This window comes from Molossus molossus, unplaced genomic scaffold (assembly GCF_014108415.1).
Source record: "Molossus molossus isolate mMolMol1 unplaced genomic scaffold, mMolMol1.p scaffold_m16_p_17, whole genome shotgun sequence".
In the NCBI taxonomy this organism is placed as follows: domain Eukaryota; kingdom Metazoa; phylum Chordata; class Mammalia; order Chiroptera; family Molossidae; genus Molossus; species Molossus molossus.
The window spans coordinates 50,580,441-50,607,040 of record NW_023425352.1 but is presented as its reverse complement, the minus strand read 5'-3'; the positions used below and the strand labels follow the sequence as shown (position 1 = coordinate 50,607,040).

Sequence of the window (26,600 nt, the reverse complement as noted above, 5' to 3'; positions counted from 1 at the left end):
GAGCTATTTTTGGTGTGACGATGGTTATATGGTTAATTTTTTAAGAATTCATATTTTAGAAATATATTTGAAATATTTATAGATGAACTGACATAAAATGTGATACTTGTTTCAAGTTGATATAGCTTGTGAACAGGGAAAGCAGGAGTATATAGATGAACCCAATATGGCCACGAGTTGATCATTGTTAAGATGGGTTCATTTTACTATTACTTTTAGTTTTGTATATGTTTAAAACTTTCATAATAAAATATCAAATAAGAACCAGAATTGTAAATGAAAATTTGCATGAACAAACACTGAATAAACAATACACAGAATAATACATGTAATGTGATTGCCATCATGAAAATATGCTTGCACACATTCAGGAACTAAAGAGGATCATTTTCTAGCCTAAGCTAACTCCTGTATAACAGTTCAGAAACTTCTGGCCTGGGCCCAGGCAGGTTGCTGGCCCCTCAGCTGTGTGCAGGCCTCAGGCTGTGGTCCTGATGCACCTGGGGGGTAGGGGGGCAGCCCCAGGAGCAACCCCCTACCTGATCTGGCCTTGCTGTTTTTCATTTTTAAAATCTCAAATCTGCCTAACCTGGGCATGACAGCAGAGCATCAGGGCCTCTTACACTGCACAGGTGAACTTGATCACTTGTTACCTTTCAATCTGGGACAGGAACTTGGTCTCAAAGATGCCTCTGGTCCGGAGACGCTCTGAAATCTGCCCACGGAAGAGGAGCCCCTGCTTGGTCAGGTCAATCAGGATCTGCCGCACAATCTCCCCCAGGTACATCCCACTGGTCATCTTCTCATATCTGTTTGGGGAAGAGGGACAGCGTTGGTAAGGGCAAGAAAATCAGCACCGATGAATGGTTCCCCAAAGGACCATGGGTTCGGGTGTGGAAGGCACACCATTGGCCTCCAGCTGCCTGGCTCGGAAGGTTTCAGAGTGAGCAGTGGGCCAAGAGAAATGCAACGGGAAAGCCTGGCTTCAGAGCATGTTCACCAGGAGCCAGGTCCCAGCCCTGACACATATTAAGAGCACAACCTGAGCAAGTGTTAAGCTGTCATCTATAAAACGGAACAAAGGACTGACCCCACAAGACTGTCGGGAGGCAAGCACCCAGGGCACAGTAGGCACTGAGCAAAAGCTATTCCCTCGCCTGGCCCCAAAGCCAATTCTCCATGGCTTTGTATCACAAAGCCAACGATCTGTTCTACTGGAGATTCCGAGACTTTATATTGGAAGAAATCTATTCCACTAGAGATTCTGCTCCATAAGGTAATATATTTAAATTTTTTTAAATTGATTTTTGAGAGAGAGTTAGGGACGGAGGGAGGGAGAGGGAGAGAGAGAGGAAAAACTGATCAATTGCCTCCTGCACATGCCCTGACTGGGAACCAAACCCGCAACCTTTTTGCTATACGGGACGATGCTCCAACCAACCAAGCCACTGGCGGGGGCAAGGTAATACATTTACATTGTCTGCACACACCAGGGATGCTCAAAAATGTTATCTCCCCATCCCCTTTCTATCAGGCTGTGAGCAATGTGAGGAAGGAGCAAGAGAAGGTGCTTGTAACCAGCAGGCACTGAGCAGGCAGTCTGTGCAAGGACGTGTGACAGTCGTCAGTCACAGGGACGCAGAGCTGGACTGCCACTGCCCGCAGGGCCAGGTGGAAATCAAAGTGTGCCTGAGCCTGGGTGCTGGACTTGCGTGTTCTCTGCACTGCTCAGGCCCTAACATGAACCCAAGGAACCAAGATGAAACCAACAGATTATGGCAGCAAGGTCGAACGGGCTGCCTCCTGTTCTCTCTCCAAGTATGTAAGCCTCCAGTAGATTGACACAAAACTGAGTCAAAGGAGCTTGCCCCTTGAAAAAAGCCATGATATTTGGATGCCCCAATGTGGATTTCAGAGATAAATACATTTATCGGATTTTTTCTTTTTGGAGCAGTCCCTGGTTCAGCTGGGCTTGGCACGACTCACCTGCCTTCCAGCTGCAAAGACTAGTGCCAACAGAAGACAAGGACCCACGGGGCCTCTTCTGTATAGTGTTGTCGGTTCGACAGTTACCAAGGGGTTTGTGGCCCAGGCGTCCTGTTACAGATCCCATCTGCTCAACTTCCTCCCTTGGCTATTGCCCATCACAGCACATCTGTATTTCCATCTTGTTTTATATATTAAGACACTGAGTTTAGTTTTGACCTGAGAGTAAAACATTAATTCTCCGGCACGTTATAGAAAAAGTTCGCCAGCCCCTGTTGGGACAAGCCCCATTTAATGACCAATTCCTAGCATGATAATCATATCCCTATCTACTCCTTTCCTTCCTACTCAAGATGGTATATGGGAATGCAAGTGGAGATGTACTCTATTTTTACAAAAGAACCATTCATTATTTTCAGTGATTTTAGTATGGTCAGTAATTGGAATACACCTCACAGGTGACCGTGACCCAGGCTGAGACATGACATCATGGTTGAGAATCAGGACTCCCATCCTCCACCTGCGGCCACTTGGTTGCCCCAGAACAACAGAGGTCAGCAACTTGACAGCCAGCTCTTGAAAGGCTGAGGATGTTGACCTCTAAATGGAACCCCCTGAAGCCCATCCTGAGAGGGCCCACAGAGTCACCATGCCCCTACTCTGTGAACCTGGCCCACAGACTGCCTCTGCCTCACTTCCAAAGCCATCACTAGTTCTTATGGTATCCTATAGTAATTAGAAAAGGGCAACCCTTCTTTCTATTTATTGGAAATGTGTCATAATATTTTGCTTTTGTTCAAATAAGATAGTACACTGACATCTGACATCTGATAGAGAGTCGTAATCAATGCACAAAGCTATAGTGTCTATAGGACAATGGTACCCACGCCCCAGATCTGGTAAAGTTGTATATGCATAACCTGCATAAACATACACATCCGCCTTCTCACCTCTGTTTGCCAGGATTCAAGGACCCCTCATCCACCTCCTTGTCATACTGGGTCCGGATGCCATCTATACAGCCATTATCTCCAAATCCGCCCCACTCAGTGTTGATGCACATCCTCCCTTCATCCTCTTCCACCAGCTCGATGTTCTTCATGTCCTCCATGTAGCACATGTTGCTGCCCGTTCCTAGAAGGAATTGTGAAGAGACCTAAGTCTTCACAAGACACTACCAGGTCTTAACGAGGCAGCAGAGTGCAGTGGATAGGAATTCAGGTTGGAGTCAGATAAAACTGGGTGTGGACTCCAGCTTTACACTCATTGCTGCATGACCTTAGACAAGTAGCTCATCTTTCAGAGGTCCAGTTTCTCCATCTGTGAAAAGGAAATGATACCTGCCTTATAGATTGTTATAAAAAAAAAAAAAAATGAGATGACAGGAAGATGTGAAAATGGTGGCGGAGTGAATGGAAGCTACACAGACGATTTCCCAGGACCAAACGGGAATTACAACTAAAATAAAGACAAATCATCGGAAAAAAAACAAAAAAACAGAAAAGCAGTGGGACAGGACCATATAACCAGGGACATCGGTAGGATCTGCGGAGGCAAGAAGATGGCGGGCTGGGAGCCTACAGACAGCTGTTAGCAGCACCCTTGGGGATAAAGTGCTAAGCTTGCTCCACAGCACAGAGCCAGAACAGAGCACTGGATTGGCTACAGCCACTCACCTGGGGCTCCGGCAGAGGGAGGGCAGACTGGACTGGAGCTCTGTAAGGACACCGGGATTAGGAGGGCACTCAGAGTTTTTGCTGAGTCGTGGCCACAAAGAACGGTGGCCAGCTTGCTCCTTCCCAGAGCTGTGGGGAAAAGCAGCAGCCCCTCCCTCGGAAATTCAGCCCCTTACCAGTGAGGCAAAGAAATGCAAATTGAGGCTCATTAACAACTAGCATCTGTCCCACCCTCTGGAAATCTTCTTACATGGAACACCAGGGCTACATTCCAAGGCTCTGAGTAACTGAGACAACCTCCAGGCAAAAAGTTAGAGCATAACTGAACCTTTCCTGGGCTTGCAAATCTACCCAGGAAAGTAAGACTTGAAAGTGGTGTTTAACGTGGGTCATCCAAACCCAGTAGAGGGAGCCACAAACAGCAGAACACCAACACCCACAGGGAAAATTTGGCAGGCTTCAAAACCCACTGAGATAGTCAAAATGGTGAAACAAGAAAACAAATCCCAAATTAAAGATCAAGAGGACTTTATCTAAGATAAGAGAAATGAAATGCAGTTAAGCAGATTATCAGAGGTAGAGTTCAGAGCCATGATCTTAAGGAAGCTCAACAGCATGAGTAAGGACATCAACGCCATGAGTAAAGATATAAAAACATTGAAAACCAACCAAGTGGAAATGAAGAATGACATAGCAGAAATAAAGAACACATTGGAAGGGACTAATCAGCAGAGTAGAGGAAGCTGAGGACCAGATCAGTGAATTAGAAGATAGGGTAGAAAAAATCAACCAATCAGAGAACCAAAAGGAAAAAAAAACAATTAAGAGAACTGTGGGACAACTGGAAACATAATGACATTCGTATAATAGGAGTCCCTGAAGAAGAAGAAAATGGGCAAGGGTTAGAGAATATATTTAAAGAAATAGTGACAGAAAACTTTCCTAACTTGGTGAAGGAAGAAGGCATTCACGTTCAAGAAGCACAGAGAGCCCGAAGTAAGAAGAACCCAAATAGGCCCACACCAAGAAACATAATAATTAAAATGCCAAAAATTAAAGACAAAGAAAGAATCCTAAAGGCAGCAAGAGATAAGCAACAGGTTACCTACAAAGGAACCCCCATAAAGGTTATTATCTGACTTCTCAACAGAAACACTACAGGCCAGAAGGGAGTGGCATGAAGTAATCAAGGTCATAAAAAACGAGGATCTGAATCCAAGTCTACTCTGTCCAGCAAGGCTATCATTCAAAATAGAAGGTCAAATAAAGAGCTTCCCAGACAAAAAAAAAAAAAGGCTAAGGGAATATATTAGCACCAAACCAGCATTGCAAGATATGTTAAAAGGACTACTGTAATTAGTAGAAGAAATAGGAAGAAAAATAGAACCACACTAAACAAAAATGGCAATAAATAAGTATATATCAATAATCACCTTAAATGTAAATGGTCTGAATGTTCCGATAAAAAGACACAGAGTAGCTGACTGGATAAGAAAGCATGACTCATCTATATGTTGTTTACAAGAGACCCACCTCACAACAAAATACTCACATAGGTTGAAAGTAAAGGGATGGAAAAAAATCTTCCAAGCAAACAGAAAGGAAAAAAAGTTGGGGTAGAAATACTCATATCTGACAAATTAGATTTCAAAATGAAGGCCATAACTAGAGACAAAGAAGGCCACTACATATTATTGAAAGGATCTATCCAACAGGAAGATATAACCTTGGTACACATATATGCACCCAATATAGGAGCACCAAAATATATTTGAAATCTTCGGGAGGACTTCAAAGAGAAATCAACAGCAATACAATACAATACAAAACTTCAACACCCCGCTGACATCACTGGATAGATCATCTAGACAAAAAAATAACAAGGAAACACAGACTCTAAATGAAGCACTAGACCAAATGGATTTAATAGATATCTACAGACAATTACACCCCAAAACCGCAGAATTCACATTCTTCTCAAGTGCACATGGGACATTCTCAAAGATAGACCACATGTTAGGACACAAACTAAGTCTCTACAAGTTCAGGAAGACTGAAATCATATCAAGCATCTTCTCAGATCACAATGGTATGAAACTAGAAATCAATTGCAACAAGAACATGCAAAGACATTTGAACACATGGAAGCTAAATAGCATGTTATTGAACAATGAATGGGTTACCATGGAGATCAAGGAAGAAATTAAAAACTTCCTGGAAACCAATGAAAATGAACACAAAACAACACAATATCTATGGGAGGCAGCGAAAGCAGTTCTGAGGGGGAAGTTCATGGAACTACAAGCCCACCTCAAGAAACAAGGAAAATTTCTAATTGATTGTCTAACCTCACAACTTAAAGAACTAGAAAGCAAACAAAAAGAAAACCCCAGAGCAAGTAGAAGGAAGGAAATAGTAAAGACCAGAGCAGAAATAAATTACATAGAGACCAAAAAACAATTCAAAGGATCAATGAAACAAAGAGCTGGTTCTTTGAAAAGATAAACAAAATTGATGGACCCTTAGCTAGACTCACCAAGAAACAGAGAGAACCCAAATACACAAAATCAGAAATGAAAGAGGAGAAATAATAACTGACACCACACAAATACAAAGGATTGTTAACAAATACTATGAACAATTATACCGCAACAAATTCAACAATCTAAAAGAAATAGACAAATTTCTTGAAACACATAGTCTCTCAACACTGAACCGGGAAGAGCTAGAAAACTTGAACAGACCAATAACAACAAAGGAAATTGAAAATGTAGTCAAGACGCTCCCAGCAAACAAAAGCCTAGGCTCAGACGGCTTCACGGGGGAGTTTTACCGAACATTCAAAGAAGAACTAATACCCATTCTCCTCAAACTATTTCAAAAAATTCAAGAAGGAAGACTTCCAAACTCATTTTATGAGGACAGCATAATTCTAATTCCAAAACCAGAAAAAGACACTACAAAGAAAAAAAACTACAGGCCAATATCCCTGATGAACATAGACGCCAAAATCCTGAACAAAATACTAGCAAATCGAATCCAGCAATACATCAAAAAAAGTTATTCACCATGACCAAGTGGGATTCATCCCAGGGATGCAAGGCTGGTACAATATTATTTGTAAGTCAATAAATGGGATACACCATATAAACAAAATGAAAAATAAAAATCATAAGATCATATCAATAGACGCTGAAAAAGCATTTGACAAAATCCAGCACCCATTTCTGATAAAAATGCTCAGCAATCTGGAAATAGAGGGATCATATCTCAACATAATTAAGGCCATATATGAAATACCTACAGCCAACATCATACGCAATAGGCAAAAACTAAAAGCATTTCCCTTAAGAACAGGAACAAGACAAGGATGCCCACTTTCGCCACTCTTATTTAATATAGTACTGGAAGTCTTAGCCACAGCAATCAGACAGGAAGAAAAATAAAAGGGATCCAAATTGGAAAGGAGAAAGTAAAACTGTCATTATTTGCAGATGACATGATACTATACATAGAAAACCCCAAAGACTTCATCAAAAATTTACTAGACTTAATAAATAAATTTGGCAAAATAGCAGGATACAAAATTAATGTCAAGAAATCAATGGCTTTCTTATACACCAATGATGAACTCACAGAAAGAGAAACTAAAAAAACAAACCCATTTACCATCGCAGCAAAAAAATTTAAGATACCTAGGAATAAACTTAACCACAGAAATAAAGGACCTATTCACAGAAAACTACAGGTCATTGAAAAAAGCAATAGAAGTTATAAAAAAGTGGAAGCACTTACCTTGTTCATGGATTGGAAGAATTAACATCACTAAAATGTCCATACTACTCAAAGCAATCTATAGATTCAATGCAATCCCCATCAAAATACCAACAACATACTTCACAGAACTAGAACAAACACTTCAAAAGTTCATATGGAACCAAAAAAAGACCCCGAATAGCCACAGCAATCTTGAAAAAGGAGGACAAGGTTGGAGGAATCACATTACCAGATTTCAGTTTATACTACAAAGCGACTGTAATCAAAACAGCCTGGTACTGGCACAAGAACAGGCAGATAGATTAATGGAACAGAATAGAGAACCCAGAAATGGACCCAAGGCAATATGCTCAATTAATATTTGACAAAGGGGGAAAGAGCATACCGTGGAGTCAAGACAGCCTCTTTAATAAATGGTGTTGGGAAAATTGGACAGCTACATGCAAAAAATGAAACTAGACCATAAACTTACACCATATACAAGAATAAACTCAAAAAGGATAAAAGACTTAAATGTGACTCATGAATCCATAAAAATTCTAGAAGAAAATATAGGCATCAAAATTTCAGACATCATACGCAGCAGAATTTTCACTGATACATCACCTAAGGCAACAGAAACAAAGGAGAAAATGAACACATGGGACTACATCAAACTAAAAAGCTTCTGCACAGCAGAAGAAACAACCACCAAAATGGAAAGGCAACCCACTCTACGGGAGAGCATAATTGCCAATGATACATCAGATAAGGAGTTAATTTCCAATATATAGAGAGTGCTCATACAGCTCAACAAAAGGAAGACAAAGAACTCAATTAAAAAGTGGGCAGAGGAACTAAATGGACACCTCTTCAAACAGGACATACAAATGGCCAAGAGACATATGAGGAAATGCTCAACATCATTAATCATCAGAGAGATGCAAATTAAAACAACAATGAGGTATCACCTCACACCTCTCAGAATGGCCGCCATCAACAAATCATCAAACAACAAGTGCTGGCGAGGGTGTGGAGAAAAGGGGACACTGTTGATGGGAATGCAGACTGGTGCAGCCACTATGGAAAACAATACGGTGTTACCTCAAAAAATTAAAAATTGAACTTTCATTTGATCCAGTGATCCCACTTCTAGGAATATACCCTAAGAAGCCTGAAACACCAATCAGAAAGAATATATGTACCCCCATGTTCATAGCAGCACTATTTGCAATAGCTAAAATCTGGAAGCAGTCCGAATGTCCATCAGTAGTGGATAAAAAAGCAGTGGTACATATACACAATGGAATACTACGCAGTGGTAAGAAAGAAAGATCTCTTATCCTTTGAGACAACATGGAGGGACCTGGAAAGTATTATCCTAAGTGATACAAGCCAAAGAAAGACAAGTATCATATGATCTCACTTATTTGTGGAATTTAATGAACATATCAGTCTGAAGAACAGAGTAGTCCCAGAGACGTGAAAGTAGGGTACAGACTGACAATCCCCAGAAGAGGGGTGGAGAAGAGGAGGGGAGGAGAGACAAACCACAGAACTTATATGCATGTATGCATAACCAATAGACATGGACAACAAAGCTGGGGACAGGGCGGGGAGGGAAGGGGAGAAGGGTGTCAATGGGGGAAAAAGAAGAAACATTTGTAACATAAATAAATACATACATACATACATACATACATACATAAAATGAGATGATAACCCAGCTGGTGTGGCTCAGTGGTTGAGCATTGACCCATGCACCAGGAGGTCGCTGGTTCAATTCCCGGTCAGGGCACATGCCCAGGTTGTGGGCTCGATCCCTAATGAGGGGCATGCAGGAGATAGCCAATCAGTGTTCTCTCTCTCTCTCTCTCCCTCTCCCTTCCTTTCTCTCTAAAATCAATAAACAAAAATTTTTTTTAAATGAGATGATATTCATAAGTTTCCTCCACATAGTAAGTATTCAATAAATGGTGATATCATCATCATCATCATCATCTTTATCGTTATCGTTATCGTCATCATTGTTAAGCTATAGGCACACAAAATGAGCTTCCAAGTAGTCACAGAGTTAGCAGTCAGAGCTGGAAGAGACCACGAGGAATCATCTAGTCTTGGAAAAGCAAATGTGTGGCATCTATAAGTCTTTGCCCATGACCTGGCCTCAGAACTATTCTCAACACAACAGTCCAGGCAACTACTATATTTAATGAAACAAGTCCCGCCTCTTTTCTCTCCTATATCTAGCCCAACCCTTTCCATAGATGAGAACATTCAATTCCAGACAGAATAAGTAAACCTGCCCAAGGTCACCAAGTGGGTAAGAGTTGGAGTGAGGTGAAACCTCTTACCTGGCATTGGAAACATCTTACTATATCCCCATCTTCTTGTTCCACTTGCCACTCACCTCCAGGAACCCCAGACAACCAACTGGAACAACTTTCACAGGTTGTCATTACTTACCCTGTGCCTGTCAGTTGGAACATCTCCACGTGTTCAACTCCCACCCTTCTCCCCACCTCAGAGCCATCCCACTGGAACCCACCCAAGTTCTTAATCATGGCCAGACTTCTCCCATAGACCCTTAAAATGCCTGTCTCACCTCAGGCCCTTCCCCCTCTCCTAGGTTTTTTTCAAAGTCTTCCCATCCCATGCACCCTGACAACCATAAATGGTTAGAACAAAGGAGGTGTACATTGGAGCCAGCCTCAGGCCAACATGATTTAACTGAGGTCTCCTTCCTCCCAGTATAAATTGTTCCAAGGTCCTCATCTAAAATTCCCTCTTTTTATATCATTCTCCTCCTTCAACAGAAAGGACAATTTTGGCTTAGCATCCTTAATGAAGAAAGACATTAAGTAAAGACGTGGGACTTAGGAAACCTGGAATCCCAATCTTAACTTCATCTCTGCCTTGACAAAGCCATCTTCAGAGCCTCTGTATAATGGAACAATGGCCCTCCTGTCCCTCATTATGTTAAGATGGAGCTTCCAAAGAATCAGATGGGAGTAGACCAATGGGACATGCCCGAACACCTACCCGCAATCAGGCCAATCTCACACTTGGGATCTTCATAGGCACAGGTCATCATGGTCCCCACTGTGTCATTCACGACTGCAACTATGTCCAGGTCAAATTCCTGCAAAGGAAGCAGCTCTACTGTAGGTAGAATGTGCAAGCCAAACAAAGTTAGGAGGGGCATATCAACCCGTGGTGGGGGTGACATATGAGAGACAGAGGTCAGAGTCACAGGGCTGGACATAGGATGGTAGAGCTGAGTGGCCTGGAGGAAGGGGCTAGGTCAGGTGTGAGCCTCAACACCATATCGTACGTTTCTCCTCTTGATGGCTTCCCTGAGCATGTCCACCATGTCTTCCCCTTCACAGTCAGTAGCCTTAAAGCCTTTGGTCCACTCAATGAGTGTCCCCTGAAAGAAAGGAGAGGAAATTCATTTGAGCAGTCTTTCTGGTACCACTGCACAACCTCGACATCTAATAGGTAGTCAGATGTGTGTGCTTTTTTGTTGTTGTTGTTCAGCTAGAGTGGGAGGGGGAGACAGGAAGAGAGAGAGAGTGAGAAACATCGATGTGAAAGGGACACATCGAGTGGCTGCCACCCTCACAACCCAACCAGGGCCGGGGACAAACTGCAACTGAGGTACATGCCCTTAGCGGGAACAGAACCCTGGTCTCTCCAGACCGCAGGCCGATGCTCTAACCACTGAGCCAAACTGGCCAGGGCCAGATGTGTGTGCTTTTGACTGCTTCCATCTATGCAGCCCTAGCACTGGGCCCAGAGGCATTACAAAGCATGAGGTGCAGACAGGGTCTACTGCTGAGTGGAATAATTGCAGTAATTCACATTCACCAATGGTCAAACAGTGTTCCTGACCATGACTTCACAGAACAAAAGCCTCAATCATAGAGATCCCAATTCTAACTTACCCAAGGACAGGTTAAGATGTGATTAAAGATAAAGCTACAAAACATTTATCAAATCATTGTTGCACAGTAAAACACTAGAGGAATCCTATCATGTCAACAAAATGAATCTATCATCTTGTACATCAATGTAGGAAACATTATATAGCCATAAAAAATCATGCTGTAGCCCTGGCCAGTTTGGCTCAGCGGTTAGAGCGTCGGCCTGCGGTCCGGAGAGACCCGGGTTCGGTTCCCGCTAAGGGCACGTACTTCGGTTGCAGTTTGTCCCCGGCCCTGGTTGGTCGTGCGGGTGGTAGCCACCTGATGTGTCCCTTCACATCGATGTTTCTCTCTCTCTCCCTTCCTCTCTCTCCCTCCCACTCTATCTGTACAAAAAAAAAAAAAAAAAAAAGGAAAAATATCCTCGGGTGAGGATAAAAAAAAAAAAAAATCATGCTGTAAGAGAACACTGGATGTTAGAAAAAGATGTTCACCATACACTAAATAAACACACTTTAAACAAATGGAGATGGTGGGTTATTCTATTACTCTTTTAAAAATCAATCTCTCTCTCTCTCTCTCTCCTGGCAAAAGGTCTGAAACAATGCATATTTCAGAGGGGTAGTATGGTTTTCTCTGGGTGCAAGATTATGGGTGCCTTTTAGTCCCTCCTCTTTGTTTGTCTATATTTTCTAGTTTTCCTAAAATTAGCAATGTATAGCCCGGCTGGTGTGGCTCAGTGGTTGAGCGTTGACCCATGCACCAAAAGTTTGCTGATACGATTCCTGGTCAGGGCACATGCCCAGGTTGTGGACCTGATCTCCAGTGAGGGGCATGCAGGAGGAAGCCAGTGATGCTGTCTGATCAACGTCTTTATCTCTCTCCCTCTCCCTCCTGCTCTCTCTGAAATAAATTTTTTTAAAACTTATTTTAAAAATTAGCATGTATGCCCTGGCCAGTTTGGTTCAGCGGTTGAGTGTCAGCCTGCGGACCAGAGAGTCCTGGGTTTGGTTCCCGCTAGGGGCACGTACCACACACACACACACACACAAAAACAATTAGCATGTATTATTTTTATAATGCTAAAAAAAGTATTTTTAATTAATTTATTTATTTTTAATCTTGTTTATTGTGGAGGGAAATGAAGGGATGTGGAGCAGAGCAGGACAGCCCCTTTCCTCTCCCTGGGCGTCTATGGAAGTGGGTGTCAGGATTCAGTGACGTGAAGTGGGGCTGAGGAGGCCAGAGATAGGGACAAGAGATGAGAAAGGCAGCAGGAGGCCAGAGTGTGAGGGAGAGGTGGAGACAGTGAGGCAGGGACACCAGGATGCCACGTCAGGAAATCTGCACAGAAGTCTACCCCTCATCTTCCTTGCTGCAAGTCCAGTCTGGACTAGGTCTCTGAGACAGGCACAGGGTGGGAGAGACAGCCAGAACTACGTGGAGGTGGCAGATGACCAGACCGGAGGGGCCCGGGAGGATGGGGTGATGGAACACTCAGATGGGACAGGGATGAGGGGACCACTGCTTTTTCCAGGTCAGCCTGGGGAGAATATGCACTTGGGATTGCTTTTTAGGGGGAATAAGAGAACTGGGCACACTGGGTTTCTGAGGAAGAAATGAAACCAAAGCCATATAGACACGAGGTACAACAGAGAGGCCTGAGAAAGCACAGACCAGAGAATGTGGGTGTTACGAGAGGGCAGTGCAGGGTGCTGGGTGTGGGGAGAGATGCTGGAGTCTGCAATCTGGGAAGGGGAAGGGGTCAGGGCCCAGCCCTGGGAAGAACCAAAAGTCCCCAATTGTTGAGAAATAAATATATGTGGTGCAGGTCAGTAATGGACAAGCCCAGGTTCAAGGGCAGGGCAGCCAGGGGCCCAGGCCTTCGGGCTCCTTCCCAGCATGAAAGCTGGGGAAGGGCAGTGAGAGGTTCCCGGCCTGGTAGAACCACTGGATCTGGGACTTGAACAGGGGCAGGGCCAGAGCCCCTTCGGGAGGCTCAGGCTGGGAGCTCTGGAGCTGAGGGCTGGACCAGGAGTTGTAGTAAGTTTAAGTTTTAAAAGGAAGCAAAGGCTATCCTGTTAGCCAGGAATAGCAGTCAGTCTAGCTTCAGACTCCAGAGCCTAGGTGGGGTGAGGGAAGACAGACGTGTGCCATCTAGGCCAGAAGAGCTCCTGGGATAGGAGAGGGGGCCAGCAACTTTGATGGCAGCGCCCCCAACTCCGTGGGCTGGACCGCCACCCCACTTGAGGCCCTCAACCCAGTCTCCCTCCTTCTCTCCAGTCTTTGGAAAGCTGAGCTCCCCTGCTCCTTTCCTGGTGGATATTTGTAGAACACTAGAGATTTACTCCCAGTTGAAAAAAGTCTCTCTTATTAGCTGCAATTCCACAAAAATAATGTGTTTTTAAAGTTTCTTTTTTTCTCCCCAACCACCAGTGGCTTTGCTTCATTGGTGTTCCCCTCCCCCTTCAGCTGTATCTTCATGAACCTGTCAGAATTTCTGGGAGAGAGAGGCCCAGAGGCCGTGTCCTGGGTTAAAAGGTGCAGCTGTGTCCTGGAGCCCATTGTTCATTCAGGACCATGGACAGCCACACATAGCTTCACTCCCTCATTCCCCTATGGTGTGTTAATTTTTAATTGCGGGAGTAATACAGGAATGCATTACCCTTGTAAAAAATTAAAGTCCCCTTTAACTCCCTATCCCCCAGTCTAAGAGCTACATGAGGGAAAGAGCAAGAGGAGAAGGCGCTGTGTAACCAACAGGCACTGACCAGGCAGTCTGCAGGTACGTGTGACTCACTCTTGTAAGAATCACTCTACCATGACTCCTTCCAGACCTTTTTCTGCTTACATGTATTTTAAAATAAATTCATATTGTGTGTGGACTACTACAATTTGTTTTTCTCACTCAATAATGTATCTTCTAGATCTTCTAGGTCAGTTAATATAGAGCTGACACATTCCTTCACTGAACAAAATGTTCCTCAAATATAATTGCACAAAAATTTTAAAACACACAAAATATAACTATCAATTAAAGGCTATTTTTATCTCCATTTTTCAAATGAGTAAATAAACCAAGATCCAGAGAGGTCAAATAACTTGCCCAAGGTCACACAGCCAGTAAGTGGAGAAGCCAAGATTCAAACTAAGGCAATGAGGTTCCAGACTCATGCGCGCTCTTAGCTGCACTCTGCTGTCCCCCGTTAGGCAGGTAATATCTGTGAAGCTCTTAGAACAATGTCTAACACCGAGCAAGCACTATAGATGTGTTTGTTAAATAAAAAGCAAGTAATAATTCCATGATTGATATACTATAATTTGTTTAGTCTCTTTCTATTGTCAGACATTTGGGTTATTTCTAATTTTTTATTATTAAAAAGCAGCATTGTAGTGAACATCTTCATTCATTTCTCCTTGGGCACATGTTTAAGAAATAGAATCTTGAAAAGTGGATCTTCTGGCTCATAGCATTTTGGTATTTTTTAATTTTGAGAAATCAGCCTTATTACCAGGTAATTCAGCCTTTTGAACCCCTGTCCGTTCTCTGAGTGGTTGGAGTGGGGGCGGGGTGGGCCTGCTGAAGCATCTGTTCTCATGCGTCCTCAGAGCCCTGGAGGCTCTGCTTCAGTTCTGAGGTTGTACTTGCCCATCACATGAGCCCTGCAGGCCTCATTTCCTCATGTGAAATAAGGAAATAGGATAGAAAACATACAGTGCAATGTACACAGTAAGGGTAAGCATCATTTCGTGATTTTTGTTTTGTTTTGATCATATACATGTAGGTGTACTGTGCATTATAGTTTTAAAAAATACTGGCATTGAGAGCGTGCCTCCTGGCCTCTGGGCCCTGATCTCAGGCCAACGTGCTGGGATGGAACCTTCCACCACCATTTGTAAGTGTGGCAACTTGGACAATTCGCTAAACCTCTCTGTGCCTCCGTTTTTCTCAACTACAAAATAGTAATCAAAAACAGTGTGTACATGTACAATGGAATATTATTCAGCCTTAAAAAGGAAAAATTATCACACATCCTACAACATGGTGAACCTTGAGGACATTATGCGGAATGAAATAAGCCAGTTACAAAAAGGACATCGTATGATTCCACCTAGAGTGGTCAAGTTCAGAGACAGAAAGTAGAAGGGCAGTTGCCAGAGGCTGGGGGAGGGGTGAATGGGAAGTTTTTGTTAAATAGGTGTGAAGCTTCACTTTGGGAAGATGAAAAGTTCAGAAGACGGATAATGATGACGGTTGCACAACAATGTGAATGTACTTAATGCCACAAAACTGTACATTTAAAAATAGTGTTAAATGTTATGTTATGTATACTTTGCCACAGCTTTTTTTTTTTTCAATTTCTTTTTTCTTTATTGATTTTAGAGAGAGAGGAAGGGAGAGGGAGAAAAAGATAGAAACATTGATGAGAGAGAACATCAACTGACCACCTCCTGCATGCCCCCCACTGGGGATTTGGCCCACAACCTGGGCATGTGCCCTGACTGGGAATCGAACTGGCGACCTCTTGATGTATGGGTAGATGCTCAACCACTGAGCCACACCAGCCAGGCACTTTGCCACAATTAAAAAATGATAAAAATACAACAGAACAAAAACAGTGTGTACCCCATGGAGACACTGAGCAAATTAAACAAAATTTTAAAAAATCTTTGGTGTCATTCTTCTTGCTATTATTGTCACGAGCTCTCTGGTTGACTTGCTGTGCTGACCGGAGTTCTCCTGTAAACTCAGGAGTGGCATTCGGCTTCCATGCCTGGTTAATGTGAGCCTGCCAGACAGAGAGAGTGCTCCACACTCCATGAGCTGATGAATGGTGTTTTTATCCAAGAACTTCAAGAAAGACCTTATTATACATTTTGAAATTATTATGAATAATGTATTAAAATTATTATCCTTATCCTTGATGTTCATTAGTGTCAATTATGTAAGTGTCCATGTGATAAATTCCTTCTGAGAGTCTAACGTCAGGGGAAAAAAGCATTTCTTCTGATGCACTGGTAAGCTTTTGTTCATCAGATGATAAAAACCCTACAACCCACTGTGCTTCCCTGTTTACACCGGCTGCCCAGCAAAGACACACATAAGTGTTACAAGTGGCCTTCACTGGTCACGCCCTCTTTCTACCTCTCCATTATGTACGTTGACCTCTCTTTTAACAGTACTCATATGCACATGTCCCTTTATTGTATATTATCCTCAATTCTTTCGTGGACTTCAATCTAAAAAATGATGGAAAAAAATGCAACATAATAGAAAAATTAAATGATTTAAATTCTCACTCATGTGTCCCCAGCTGCCCTGATCTAAGACCCCTAAATAAAATGAAAGTGACTCAGAGGTACCTTGAGAGCGGGGGAGGGGAGCCACGGCCGGCTGTGGGTGTGGCGGGGCTGTCTTACCTTATCAATGCCCGTCTGCCTGCAGGGAAAGGAGAACGTGAAGCCCAGAGGCAACTGGGCTCCCTTGAGGCCCATGTAGTCCAAGAAGTCGGCGATGCACTGCACGATGTGGTCAAACAGCTACAGGGAGAGAGGGGCGGTCACACCAGCTGGCAATGACACGGGATGGCAGGCTGGCACCTGGAGCACGGAACCCACAGCCCGACGTTTACCTCCTCGCCGGTGCCCTGCATGATCTCCAAAGGAATGGCGAAGATCTTGTTGTACATTCTCACTGACCTTCGTCCACTTCTGATTTTCACCAGGAGGACCCGGAAGTTGGTTCCCCCCAGGTCCAGGGCAAGGAACTTCCCTTTCTCTGTGGTGGAGAAAGCAGAGGCTCCGTTCCACCAGCGCGCACAGAGCAGACTCGTGCAGAGGCACTGGGGGAAGAGGAGGCGAGGAGATGGAACAGACTCCGCCTGGCACGGAGCAGGGTCGGAGTGCTGGGCAGGCGCTCGGAGCCTGTCTGAGGCCTGCTTTTCCTCGAATCGGGTAAAGGCCACAAGTGATACTTATGCTCAAGGAGCCTCTGAGGGTGAATCAGGCCAGGCTGTCCTGGCTGCAGTGGACTCCGGAAGGTGATTCCATCCTGCTGGCCTACAGGAACTGTTCATCACGGAATAGAATGATTCTTCCCATCCTTGCTCCCCTTCCCTGATTCCCACATCTCCACCTGACCAATAAGAAATCACATCAAGTTCAGCCCTCAGTACCGTCCCTGCCTCTCACTTCTCAGCACAGCAGGGCATCGGTCTCACCTTGTTCTCTGCCTCACTCACCTCCCGCAGCCACACTGGTCACTTTGCTATTCCTTGAATCTGCCAAAGGCATCCCTCCCGGACAGCTCTCTTACCCCTTGTCCCGCTCTGTTTTCCCTCACCGCACCTGTCATTACATGGCATCATAGGGCAATTGTTCACTGTCTGCCAGCCCAACAGAACGTAGGCTCCTCCAGGGTAGGGATTGTGTTTTCCTCACTGCTCTATCGCCATGACATATAGTAGGTGATTAATAAAACTTTGAACTTTGATGGAGGAAGAGGAGAAAAGGGATGAAGGAATGAATAACTGAACAGTATCCTTACTGCTCTCAGTCCTGCCCCATGTACACTCCAAGGTCAATGGCTCTGGAAAAGATGGTTGTTGTTGAGAGATCCAAAGTACAGCTGTGGGGGACTTCCGGTCAAGTGGGTGGCATAGGTAAATGTGGTACCATGTCCTCCCACAACCACATCAAAGTTACAACTAAACTACAGAACAATCATCATTCAAAACCACCTGAAATCAAGCTGAATGGAAGTCCTACAACTACGGAATTAAAGCAGCAGCCACATCCAGACTGGTAGGAGGGGCGGAGGCCGACGGGTTGGTCCCACACCCACGTGTGGCGGATAAAAATAAGGAGGACACCTCCGCTGAGAAGGTCCTTCCTGAGGACTGAGGGGTCCCCGTCCCACACCAGGCGCCCCGCTCAGGGTTCAAGTACCAGGAAGAGAAGTCCCCATAACTTCTGGCTGGAAAAACCAGCAGAAACTGAGGCTCAGGGAAGCTGACGCGGCTAAAGCCCCAGGCAGCTCCTTAAAGGGCCCGCAAATGAACTTATTGGACTCTCTCCCTCTAAGCTTGGAGGGGAGGCAGCTCGAGGGGCACCAGAGACACACAGGGAAGAACTGAGCTGTTTGGCACTGGAGCGAGGGCTGGAGAGGGGGCTTTCTCCTGGACAAATGTGCTGTCAGAGGCCTTTGTTCCTTTGGTGAGCCCTTCTCTGGGGTAGCAGACAGTCGTCATATCTGGGACTCCAGCAACCTGGCTCACACTGGTTGCCCCACCCTGGTGATTCCCTGAGGCCCTGCCCCACCCAACTTTCAGGCCCACCCAAGCTGTTGCCAGTTGCTTAACCATAGGATTGGCCTGTCTTGGATCCTGCTTCAGGTTTTCCTAAATTCTTTCAAACAAGCAGCATCTGGTCTCAGATTGCCCCATACCTCTCCTTAAGTAATACACTGAAACCAACACAGGGAGGCAGCCAAAATGAGGAGACAAAGAAACAGGTCCCAAATGAAAGAACAGAACAAAACCCCAAGAAAAGAACTAAGCGACATGGAGATAAGCAACCTAACAGATACTGAGTTCAAAATACTGCTTATAAGGATGCTCAATGAACTTAGTGAGAACCTCAGTGAACTTAGTGAGGGCCTCAAGAGCATAAAAAAGGACCAGTCAGAAGTGATGGATGCACAGTCAGAAATGAAGGAGGCATTAACTGAAATAAAGAATAATTTACACAGATTCAATGGTAGAGTACGTAAATCCAAGAAGCAAACCATTGATTTGGAATATAAGGAAGCAAAAAACACCCAATCAGAACAGAAAAAAGTAAAAAGAATCCAAAAAAATGAGGATAGTGTAAGGTAAGAAGCCTCTGGGACAACTTCAAGCATGCCAACATTTGCATCTTGGTGGTACCAGAAGGAGAGAGAGAGAACAAGAAATTGAAAACCTGTTTGAAACAATAATGGCAGAAAACTTTCCTAATTTGGTGAAGGAAACAGACATACAAGTCCAGGAAGCACAGAGAGTCCCAAACAACATGAACCCCAAGAGGCCCACACCAAGACACATCATCATCAAAATGCAAAAGGTTCAAGACAAAGAGAGAATCTTAAAAGCAGCAAGAGAAAAGCAGTTAGTTACCTACAAGGGAGTTCCCATAAGGCTGTCAGCTGATTTCTCAAAAGAAACTTTGCAGGCCAGAAGGGAGTGGCAAGAAATATTCAGAGTGATGAAAAGCAAGAACCTACAACCAAGATTACTCTATCCTGCAAAGCTGTCATTTAGAATCGATGGCCATATAAAGAGTTTTTCAGACAAGAAAAAGTTAAAGGAGTTCATCACCACCAAACCGTTATTATATGAAATGATGAAGGGTTTTTTTTGTTTTGTTTTTTTTGTTTTTTATCCTCACCTGAGGATATTTTTCCATTTTTTGTACAGATAGAGTGGGAGGGAGAGAGAGGAAGGGAGACAGAGAGAGAAACATCGACGTGAAGGGACACATCGAGTGGCTGCCACCCGCACGACCAACCAGGGCTGGGGACAAACTGCAACCGAAGTACGTGCCCTTAGCGGGAACCGAACCTGGGTCTCTCCGGACCACAGGCCGACGCTCTAACCGCTGAGCCAAACTGGCCAGGGCGATGAAGGGTTTTTTTGAAGAAAAAGATAAAATATATGAACAAACAAAATGGCAATGAATACATATCTATCGACAATGGAATCGACAAACAAAATGAACAGGTAGAACAGAAATATTCTCATAGATACAGAGAACATTTTGTTGGTTGCCAATTGGGAGGGGGGTTGGGGGAATGGGTGAAAAAGCTGAAGGGATTAAGAAGTACAAACTCATTGCTAGACTGACAAACCTCAAAGGGAAAGGGGTTGGGGGGTGGGAATAAATAAACCAAAGAACTTATATGCATAACCAGTGGACACAGACAATAGTGTGGGAAAAGGCGGGAGGGGGGAAGGAGTGGGGGAGGAGGGAGTCAATAGGGGGAAAATGAGGAACATCTGTAATGCATTCAACAATAAAGATTTAGGAAAAAAATTTAAAAATAAAAACAAAGTACAGCTGTGTGACCTTAAATATGTCATCTAACCTCTCTGAGTGTGTTTTGACATCCATAAAATGGGAATCACTTCTCTTTAGGTAACATACAAAGTAGTTGAGAGGATGAAATGAAATGTCCAAAAGCAAACTACAAGCTATAAAGCATCAGACAAAGGTTATTATTTCTGGGTGTGGTTCAGGAGGTTCAAAGAGGTGAAGCAACTTGTCTAAAGAACTGTCTCCACTGTGGACAGAGGACCAGGAGAAGGATCAGGGCTTGGAAAAGGCAGGGGCAGAAAGTAATGAGGGGAGAGCAACAGAGCCAAGCCTCGGGGGAGAAGAGAGGCAGAGAAGCCGGTAGGAAAACAAGCCAGACAACTGCAAGTGTCCAGGTGGCAGCTCCTGGGGACAGCATCTGCGTCTTCTGTTTGCCAACAACATGGGGTACACTCCGTGTCCTCAACTACACAGACACACACGCACCCTAGCGGATGTATTTGCTCACTGCAACTGCCTTGGATCAACCACCGTAAATAGATGCAGCAGTATTCCTACCCCCCATTACAGACATGAATCCAAAGCTCTTAAAACAAAACAAAAAAACCTAACTGGACCTAAGGAGCTTTGTGGGAGTTCTGGGTGGCCCTTGGGAAAAGGGAGCTGTGCATGGCCCACCTGTGCCATCCGGCATCCCACAGACGTAGGTGGGCAGCATCTTGACTGTGGCCAGCAGGTGCGTGTCCCTCTTCAGCCCATACTCGAGCTCAGCCCGCATCTTGTCCTGCACATCCACGAGCTGCTCTCGGGTCAGCTGGAACAAAGCCAGCACCTGGTCAATGAGCTTCCGCTGGGCCTGCACGCGGGAGGCCACCGCTGTCACCATGGCTGCCCCCTTGGTGCTGCCACTCTCCGACAGGAGGAAGCGGACGTCACAGTTCGGGACCAGTTTCCTCACCACTTTGTGCAGGCGTTTTGGGTATCTGAAGGCAGGGGTGATGGCAAAATACATGACAATCATAAAGGCCCGCGCTCGGCCAATGGGAGCAGACACAGGGTAGCAGTGGGCTGGGTCCTGGGAGCCCGGCTGGGCCAGGGCTCTCTCCCTTAGCTGCTAAATGGTGCTGGGCAGGGGGTGACTGGGGGCGGGACTGGGCAGTGGAAAGGACACTTGGGAGGCTCAAGGGAGTGGCTATTTTACCACTAATATTTCAACCAGTAGGGCATGTCCATGGCCCAACATCATCTCTGCCCAAAGGGGGTTCTTTCTCCAGCTCTTTCCAAGGTATACCTGCCTGACTTCCAGAGCCACCTGTGATAGCCAGAGAGGCTTCTGCACTCCCTCCTCTGGAAAATTCTCGTTTCCACTTGTTTTCCTACCCGTCTCCTTCACGTGAGTTTAGTAATCTCTATCATCCCGATTTCCCCCATCTATAACTGGGTGTATTTTTCCAATCTTAACACACAGTAGGTATCCAATAATAATGGATAGATGATGGGTGAATGGATGGAGGATGGATGGCCAGATGGCTAAACACAGGTGGCCTTGCTAGCCAGGCAACTGGCTTTAGCAGAGTATTTCTTTAAGATGCTCCCCAAAGCACCCAGCCAGCTGGATGGACGCAGTCTCCGAACGCAGCCCTTCTCCTGACTTCTCGGAGCCGACGGAGATGGCTGGCTGCAGAGGCAGCGCGTGTGGAGAGAGCACGGGCACTGGCCCCGGGAGACTCGCAGGCCCCACTCACTGAGGGTGGATCTTGTAGAGCGTGCCGTCCACGCCCACCGTGGTCCGCAGCCGCATCAGCTTCTTGTTCTCCCGCAGGCGAGTCAGGATGGCCGCCAGGGCCGCTGCGCACAGGTTGGCTGAGCGGAAGGAGACGATGGTGCAGACATGCTGGACCGCGACGCAGTCGGCCTCCGAGGGGTCCAGGCCCAGATCCGTGAGGATCTCTCTCGTATTGGCCAGGCCTTCTTTGTACCTGGCCAGGGGACAGAGATGGAGGACCACCGTTTTCCACCGCATGGGAGGCCCCTCGGAGAACCAGCTTTCCCACCTCTCGGGGCTGGGAAAATAAACAGGCTGGCACATAGCAGTATAGTAATACTATATCGAGAACGATCACGGGAGCCACCACGTGCCAGGCACTTGTGTAAGGACTTGACACGTGTTACCTCAGTGCTCACAACACTCCTGGGGAAATTTCGTCATTGCCCTGTTGTTCTGAAGAGACCTGAGGCACAGAGAGGGTATGTATCTTGTCCACAGTCACACAGCTAGTAAGTGCAAGGGCCAGGATTTGAACTCAGGCAGTTAGATTACAGAGTCCACCCTTTCAGCACCGTGTACTAGACTGCCTTCCACTGAAACTCAGTCCCTGGCAAGCTCTACATAAATACAGACGCAGGGAGTCTCATGCCATTTCACTAAGCTCAGAGTCTAAACTAATTACAAAGCTCAAGGCAACGCCAGGGTTTCTAAGCCGAAGGAACAGGACCCTGAGTTGACTGGGGCTAGGCCCCATTGCAGGGACCTGTGCCTGAGGCCTCAGATCCCAAAGCCAAAGCCAGTCCCAACAGTACCAGGTAAGAAGACTCTTGCTATAGCAGTTCTTAACTTGGATTCCATGCGTGGGCTTTAACGGGTCCAAGGATATTATAAGTAAAATTGTGTACATTTTGAGAATAAAGTTTCCAGGACTTGAATCAGATTTTCAAAGGGGTCTGTGATCCTAAAAATCTTATATATCACCTACATCACCACTTCAGGGAAGCAGAAAGCAACACAGGAGGAGGGGTAGGCCTTCATCAGCAGAACCCCAGGCTGCAGAAACCCACAATAAGCCACAGCTGAGTCACGACATGCATTGCTCCCCCACCTCGAGCTGTGACCAGGTCTCAGGCCATCCTGGTGAAGGAGGAAGATCTGGTCCCTTATGCTGTACCATCAGGAGAAGACCACACCTTGGCCGCCCACCCTAAACTAACCCTCCATGGTCCAGGTGGGAGGGACTCGGCTAGCAGCTTACTTCTCCATGGCAGCCACATGTCGTGTTTCAATCTTGCCCTTAGTGTGGAGACTGGAGGACTTCTTGCCGCCAAACAGGAGGCCCGCCTTGGCCATCTTCACCAAGATGAGCCTGACGAGCTCGCCCAGGTACAGGCCGCTGATCATCTTCTCAAACCTGCAATTGGGTGAGCAGATCAGTGGCAGAAACGCCTTTGGTTATGCAGCGTCCTTTCCCAAGGCCAGGAGCATGGCCGTGGAGGGGCCGCTCCACAGGTCAGGAGGCCTCCATCCCCATCCCAGCTTGGGGTGCCCTCTCCTCACCTATAAAGGGGAGGACTAGACTAGAGGACAGCTAAGAGTCTTTCCTGCTCACAAAGAGCTTGATTCCAAGAACCTTTCTCTCAATCACCCCTGGCCATGTGGGTGTCCTCATATTAGGCATTAAAATCTCAACTTTAGAGACCCAGTCATGCATGACAGATGCAAATCTCAGATGCCTCCAGCGCCCACACCATGCTCTGTCCGAGAGAGATGCTGTGTCTGTGAGACGGGCTTGGACAGCTTCGGGGACTCTGCAGTCATGTGGTGAAGTCTCCCAGCAGGGCCCCAGCACCTCCACTGAGTGGAGCCATCAAGCAATCACTAAGCGTTTCTCAGGTAAACTGTTAAATATCCTGCTTATTCTCCAAACATAATAAGAGGAAGTCAAGGACAACCTGCTTCCTAATCAACTTGATCTATTTCTTTTTTTTTTTATCCTCACCCGAGGACATTTTTCAATATTTTGTTCAGATAGAGTGGGAGGGAGAGAGAGAAAGAGAAACATTGACGTGAAAGGGACACATCGAGTGGTTGCCACCCACACGACCCAACCAGGGCCGTGGACAAACTGCAACCAAGGTACACGCCTTTAGTGGGAATCGAACCCGTCTCTCTCCAGACCGCAGGCCGACGCTCTAACCGCTGAGCCAAACGGGCCAGGGCTCAACTTGATCTATTTCATTATTTTAAAAAAATCTTAGAACATTGCTGAAGCAGAAGACGAAAGAAATCCAGGTTGGCTTTTGGGGACTGGAAATTATTTTAAGTGAAACGGAGAGGGCAAGGATGATCAGGAAAACAAGGGGACACCACTTTCTCGGGCCACGGTTGCCCTGCATCACCGGTGAGCTGGGAGCAGACGCATCCACAGCAGAAATTTACTTTCCAGGTATGCAGTTCTGTGTTTAAACATTTTCAGGAGGTACTTTTCACCAGGCCTTCTTGGAAAAATGGTTGATCCTAGGGCTGGGGCTGGGAAAATACATGATGAACCTGGAGCACCTTACTGGGCCAGAAGAAAAAGATTGATGGGAACATATCAAAGGATATAGGGACCCCCTTGAAGGGGTTCTGCTGGCCAAATCTGAAATATATGATAGGAAGAAAGTATAACCCATGAAATTTTTAAAAATCCATGTGTCCATATTAGTATAAATAGAGAAAAGGAGGGGATAAGCAAGCTCTTCCTTTCAGTAGAATAACAACTAATAAACAAGAAATGATGGAATGACAAATTCCCAGTGGACGCTGGAACTAGAAAATGAAAATTTAATGAAAAACAGGATGTTTACATAATCTCAAAGGATCTCTTCACCAGATACCTGTTCCTTACAGAGGAAATAACAATAAACGTATGGTGGAGAAACCTATTGCATGTCCCCTCGACCAGGTGACTCAAAGTCGCATCACTGGTGATTGGACAACACGTGCCTCCAGGTGCAGTGCCCTGAAGAGGACACACGTGGCTGATGGGAAGTTCCTGCCAAAAATTCATCACCGGAATCTGATCACAAGGAAACATCAGACAACCCAAACTGAGGGACATTCTGTGAAAGAAACGGCTTTGTATGCTTCAAGATCACGAAACACCAAGAGACACCTCAGAAGTGTGCAGGATTAAAGGAGGCCAAAGAGACGGCAGGAAATGCATTCTGTGATCCTGGGCTGGAGCCTGGGCTGGGACAGCTTCTTTCTTTATTATAAAGGACATTAGTGGGTCAGCTGGTAGATTTTGAATAAGGTCTGTAAATTAGATATCAGAACTGATTAAATGTTAATTCCCTGATTTTGATCATTATACTTTGGTTTCGTAAGAGAATGTACTTGTTTTCAGGTTATACACTCTGACGCATCAAGGAGTGGAAGGATGTTATGTGTGCAACTAAATCTTAAACAGTTCAGGAAACTATACAGATGTGTATTTTATGTACATGTGCATTTTCTGTGTGTGTATATATATATGCACACAAACATACAGAGAGAGAATATTTCTATTTAGGATATCTGAATGAAGGGAATTTTATATGGTATTCACAACTTGTCTATAAGTGTGAAATTTTTTTTTAATATTTTTTTTTTTAATTCAACAAACTCTTAAGGAGTTGCACGACTGTGTAAGCCACGATGTGTAGGAAGGAAAGAGACGTGATGTGGGGAGCCTGCCTCCAGGGGGCAGCATGCAGACTGAGCTGAGGCGGACCCTCAGCAGTTCTGCAGGAGTGGGGTGGTGCTGAGAAAGGTCCGGGGCCCTGGGGCTGGGAGGAATCACGCCCGGTGCCGTGTGACTCGGCCTCCAAGCAGAGTGCCGGAGCACCAGAAACCAAACGAGGAACCCGGCTGACTCCTGCCTCCTCCGCTGCACTGGTTCGTTCTGCGGCCACTCATGCAAAGGCGCCAAGAGGTCAAGACCTGTGTCATCGGGCTACAGCCGAACGTCCCCTGCCTCACACGCACATGCTCCACAAACATGGACTGAATTAAAATTAGGGTTATGGCCTGGCCAGTGCGGCTCAGTGGATTGGGCATCGTCCCATGGTCTGCAAGGTCCTGGTTCGATTCCCAGTCAGGGCACATGGCTGGGTTTTGAGCTTGATCCCCAGTGGGGGGCTGTGCAGGAGGTAGCTGATGGATGTGAGACACATCTATGTTTCTATCTCCCTCTCCCTTCCTCTTTCTCTAAAAAAATCAATCAAAATATATTTTTAAAATAAATAAATAAATAAAAATAAAACAAAATTAGGGTTATGACCAAGGCAAAATCACTCCATGTCCTTGGCCTCTCTTTCCTCATCTGCCCCGTGAAAGTGAAATACAAGCCTGGCCTCATTTACTCCCTGGGATGGATAACCAGCCACA

At 45.4% G+C, this 26,600-nt stretch overlaps 1 protein-coding gene across 1 annotated transcript in view; it reads right to left on the bottom strand.

Moving 5' to 3' along the window:
• The window catches only part of HKDC1 (hexokinase domain containing 1), a 64,230-nt gene that overhangs the window by 18,208 nt on the left and 19,422 nt on the right, over nucleotides 1–26,600 (bottom strand). Inside the window, exons 8-16 of the mRNA XM_036265609.1 lie at nucleotides 23,443–23,598; nucleotides 22,162–22,395; nucleotides 21,095–21,399; nucleotides 16,978–17,123; nucleotides 16,766–16,885; nucleotides 10,753–10,848; nucleotides 10,461–10,560; nucleotides 2,937–3,120; nucleotides 654–809 (exon numbers count right to left, since the gene is read on the bottom strand). Coding sequence (XP_036121502.1) covers nucleotides 654–809; nucleotides 2,937–3,120; nucleotides 10,461–10,560; nucleotides 10,753–10,848; nucleotides 16,766–16,885; nucleotides 16,978–17,123; nucleotides 21,095–21,399; nucleotides 22,162–22,395; nucleotides 23,443–23,598 — 1,497 coding nt within the window. The remainder of the gene's footprint in view (nucleotides 1–653; nucleotides 810–2,936; nucleotides 3,121–10,460; nucleotides 10,561–10,752; nucleotides 10,849–16,765; nucleotides 16,886–16,977; nucleotides 17,124–21,094; nucleotides 21,400–22,161; nucleotides 22,396–23,442; nucleotides 23,599–26,600) is intronic.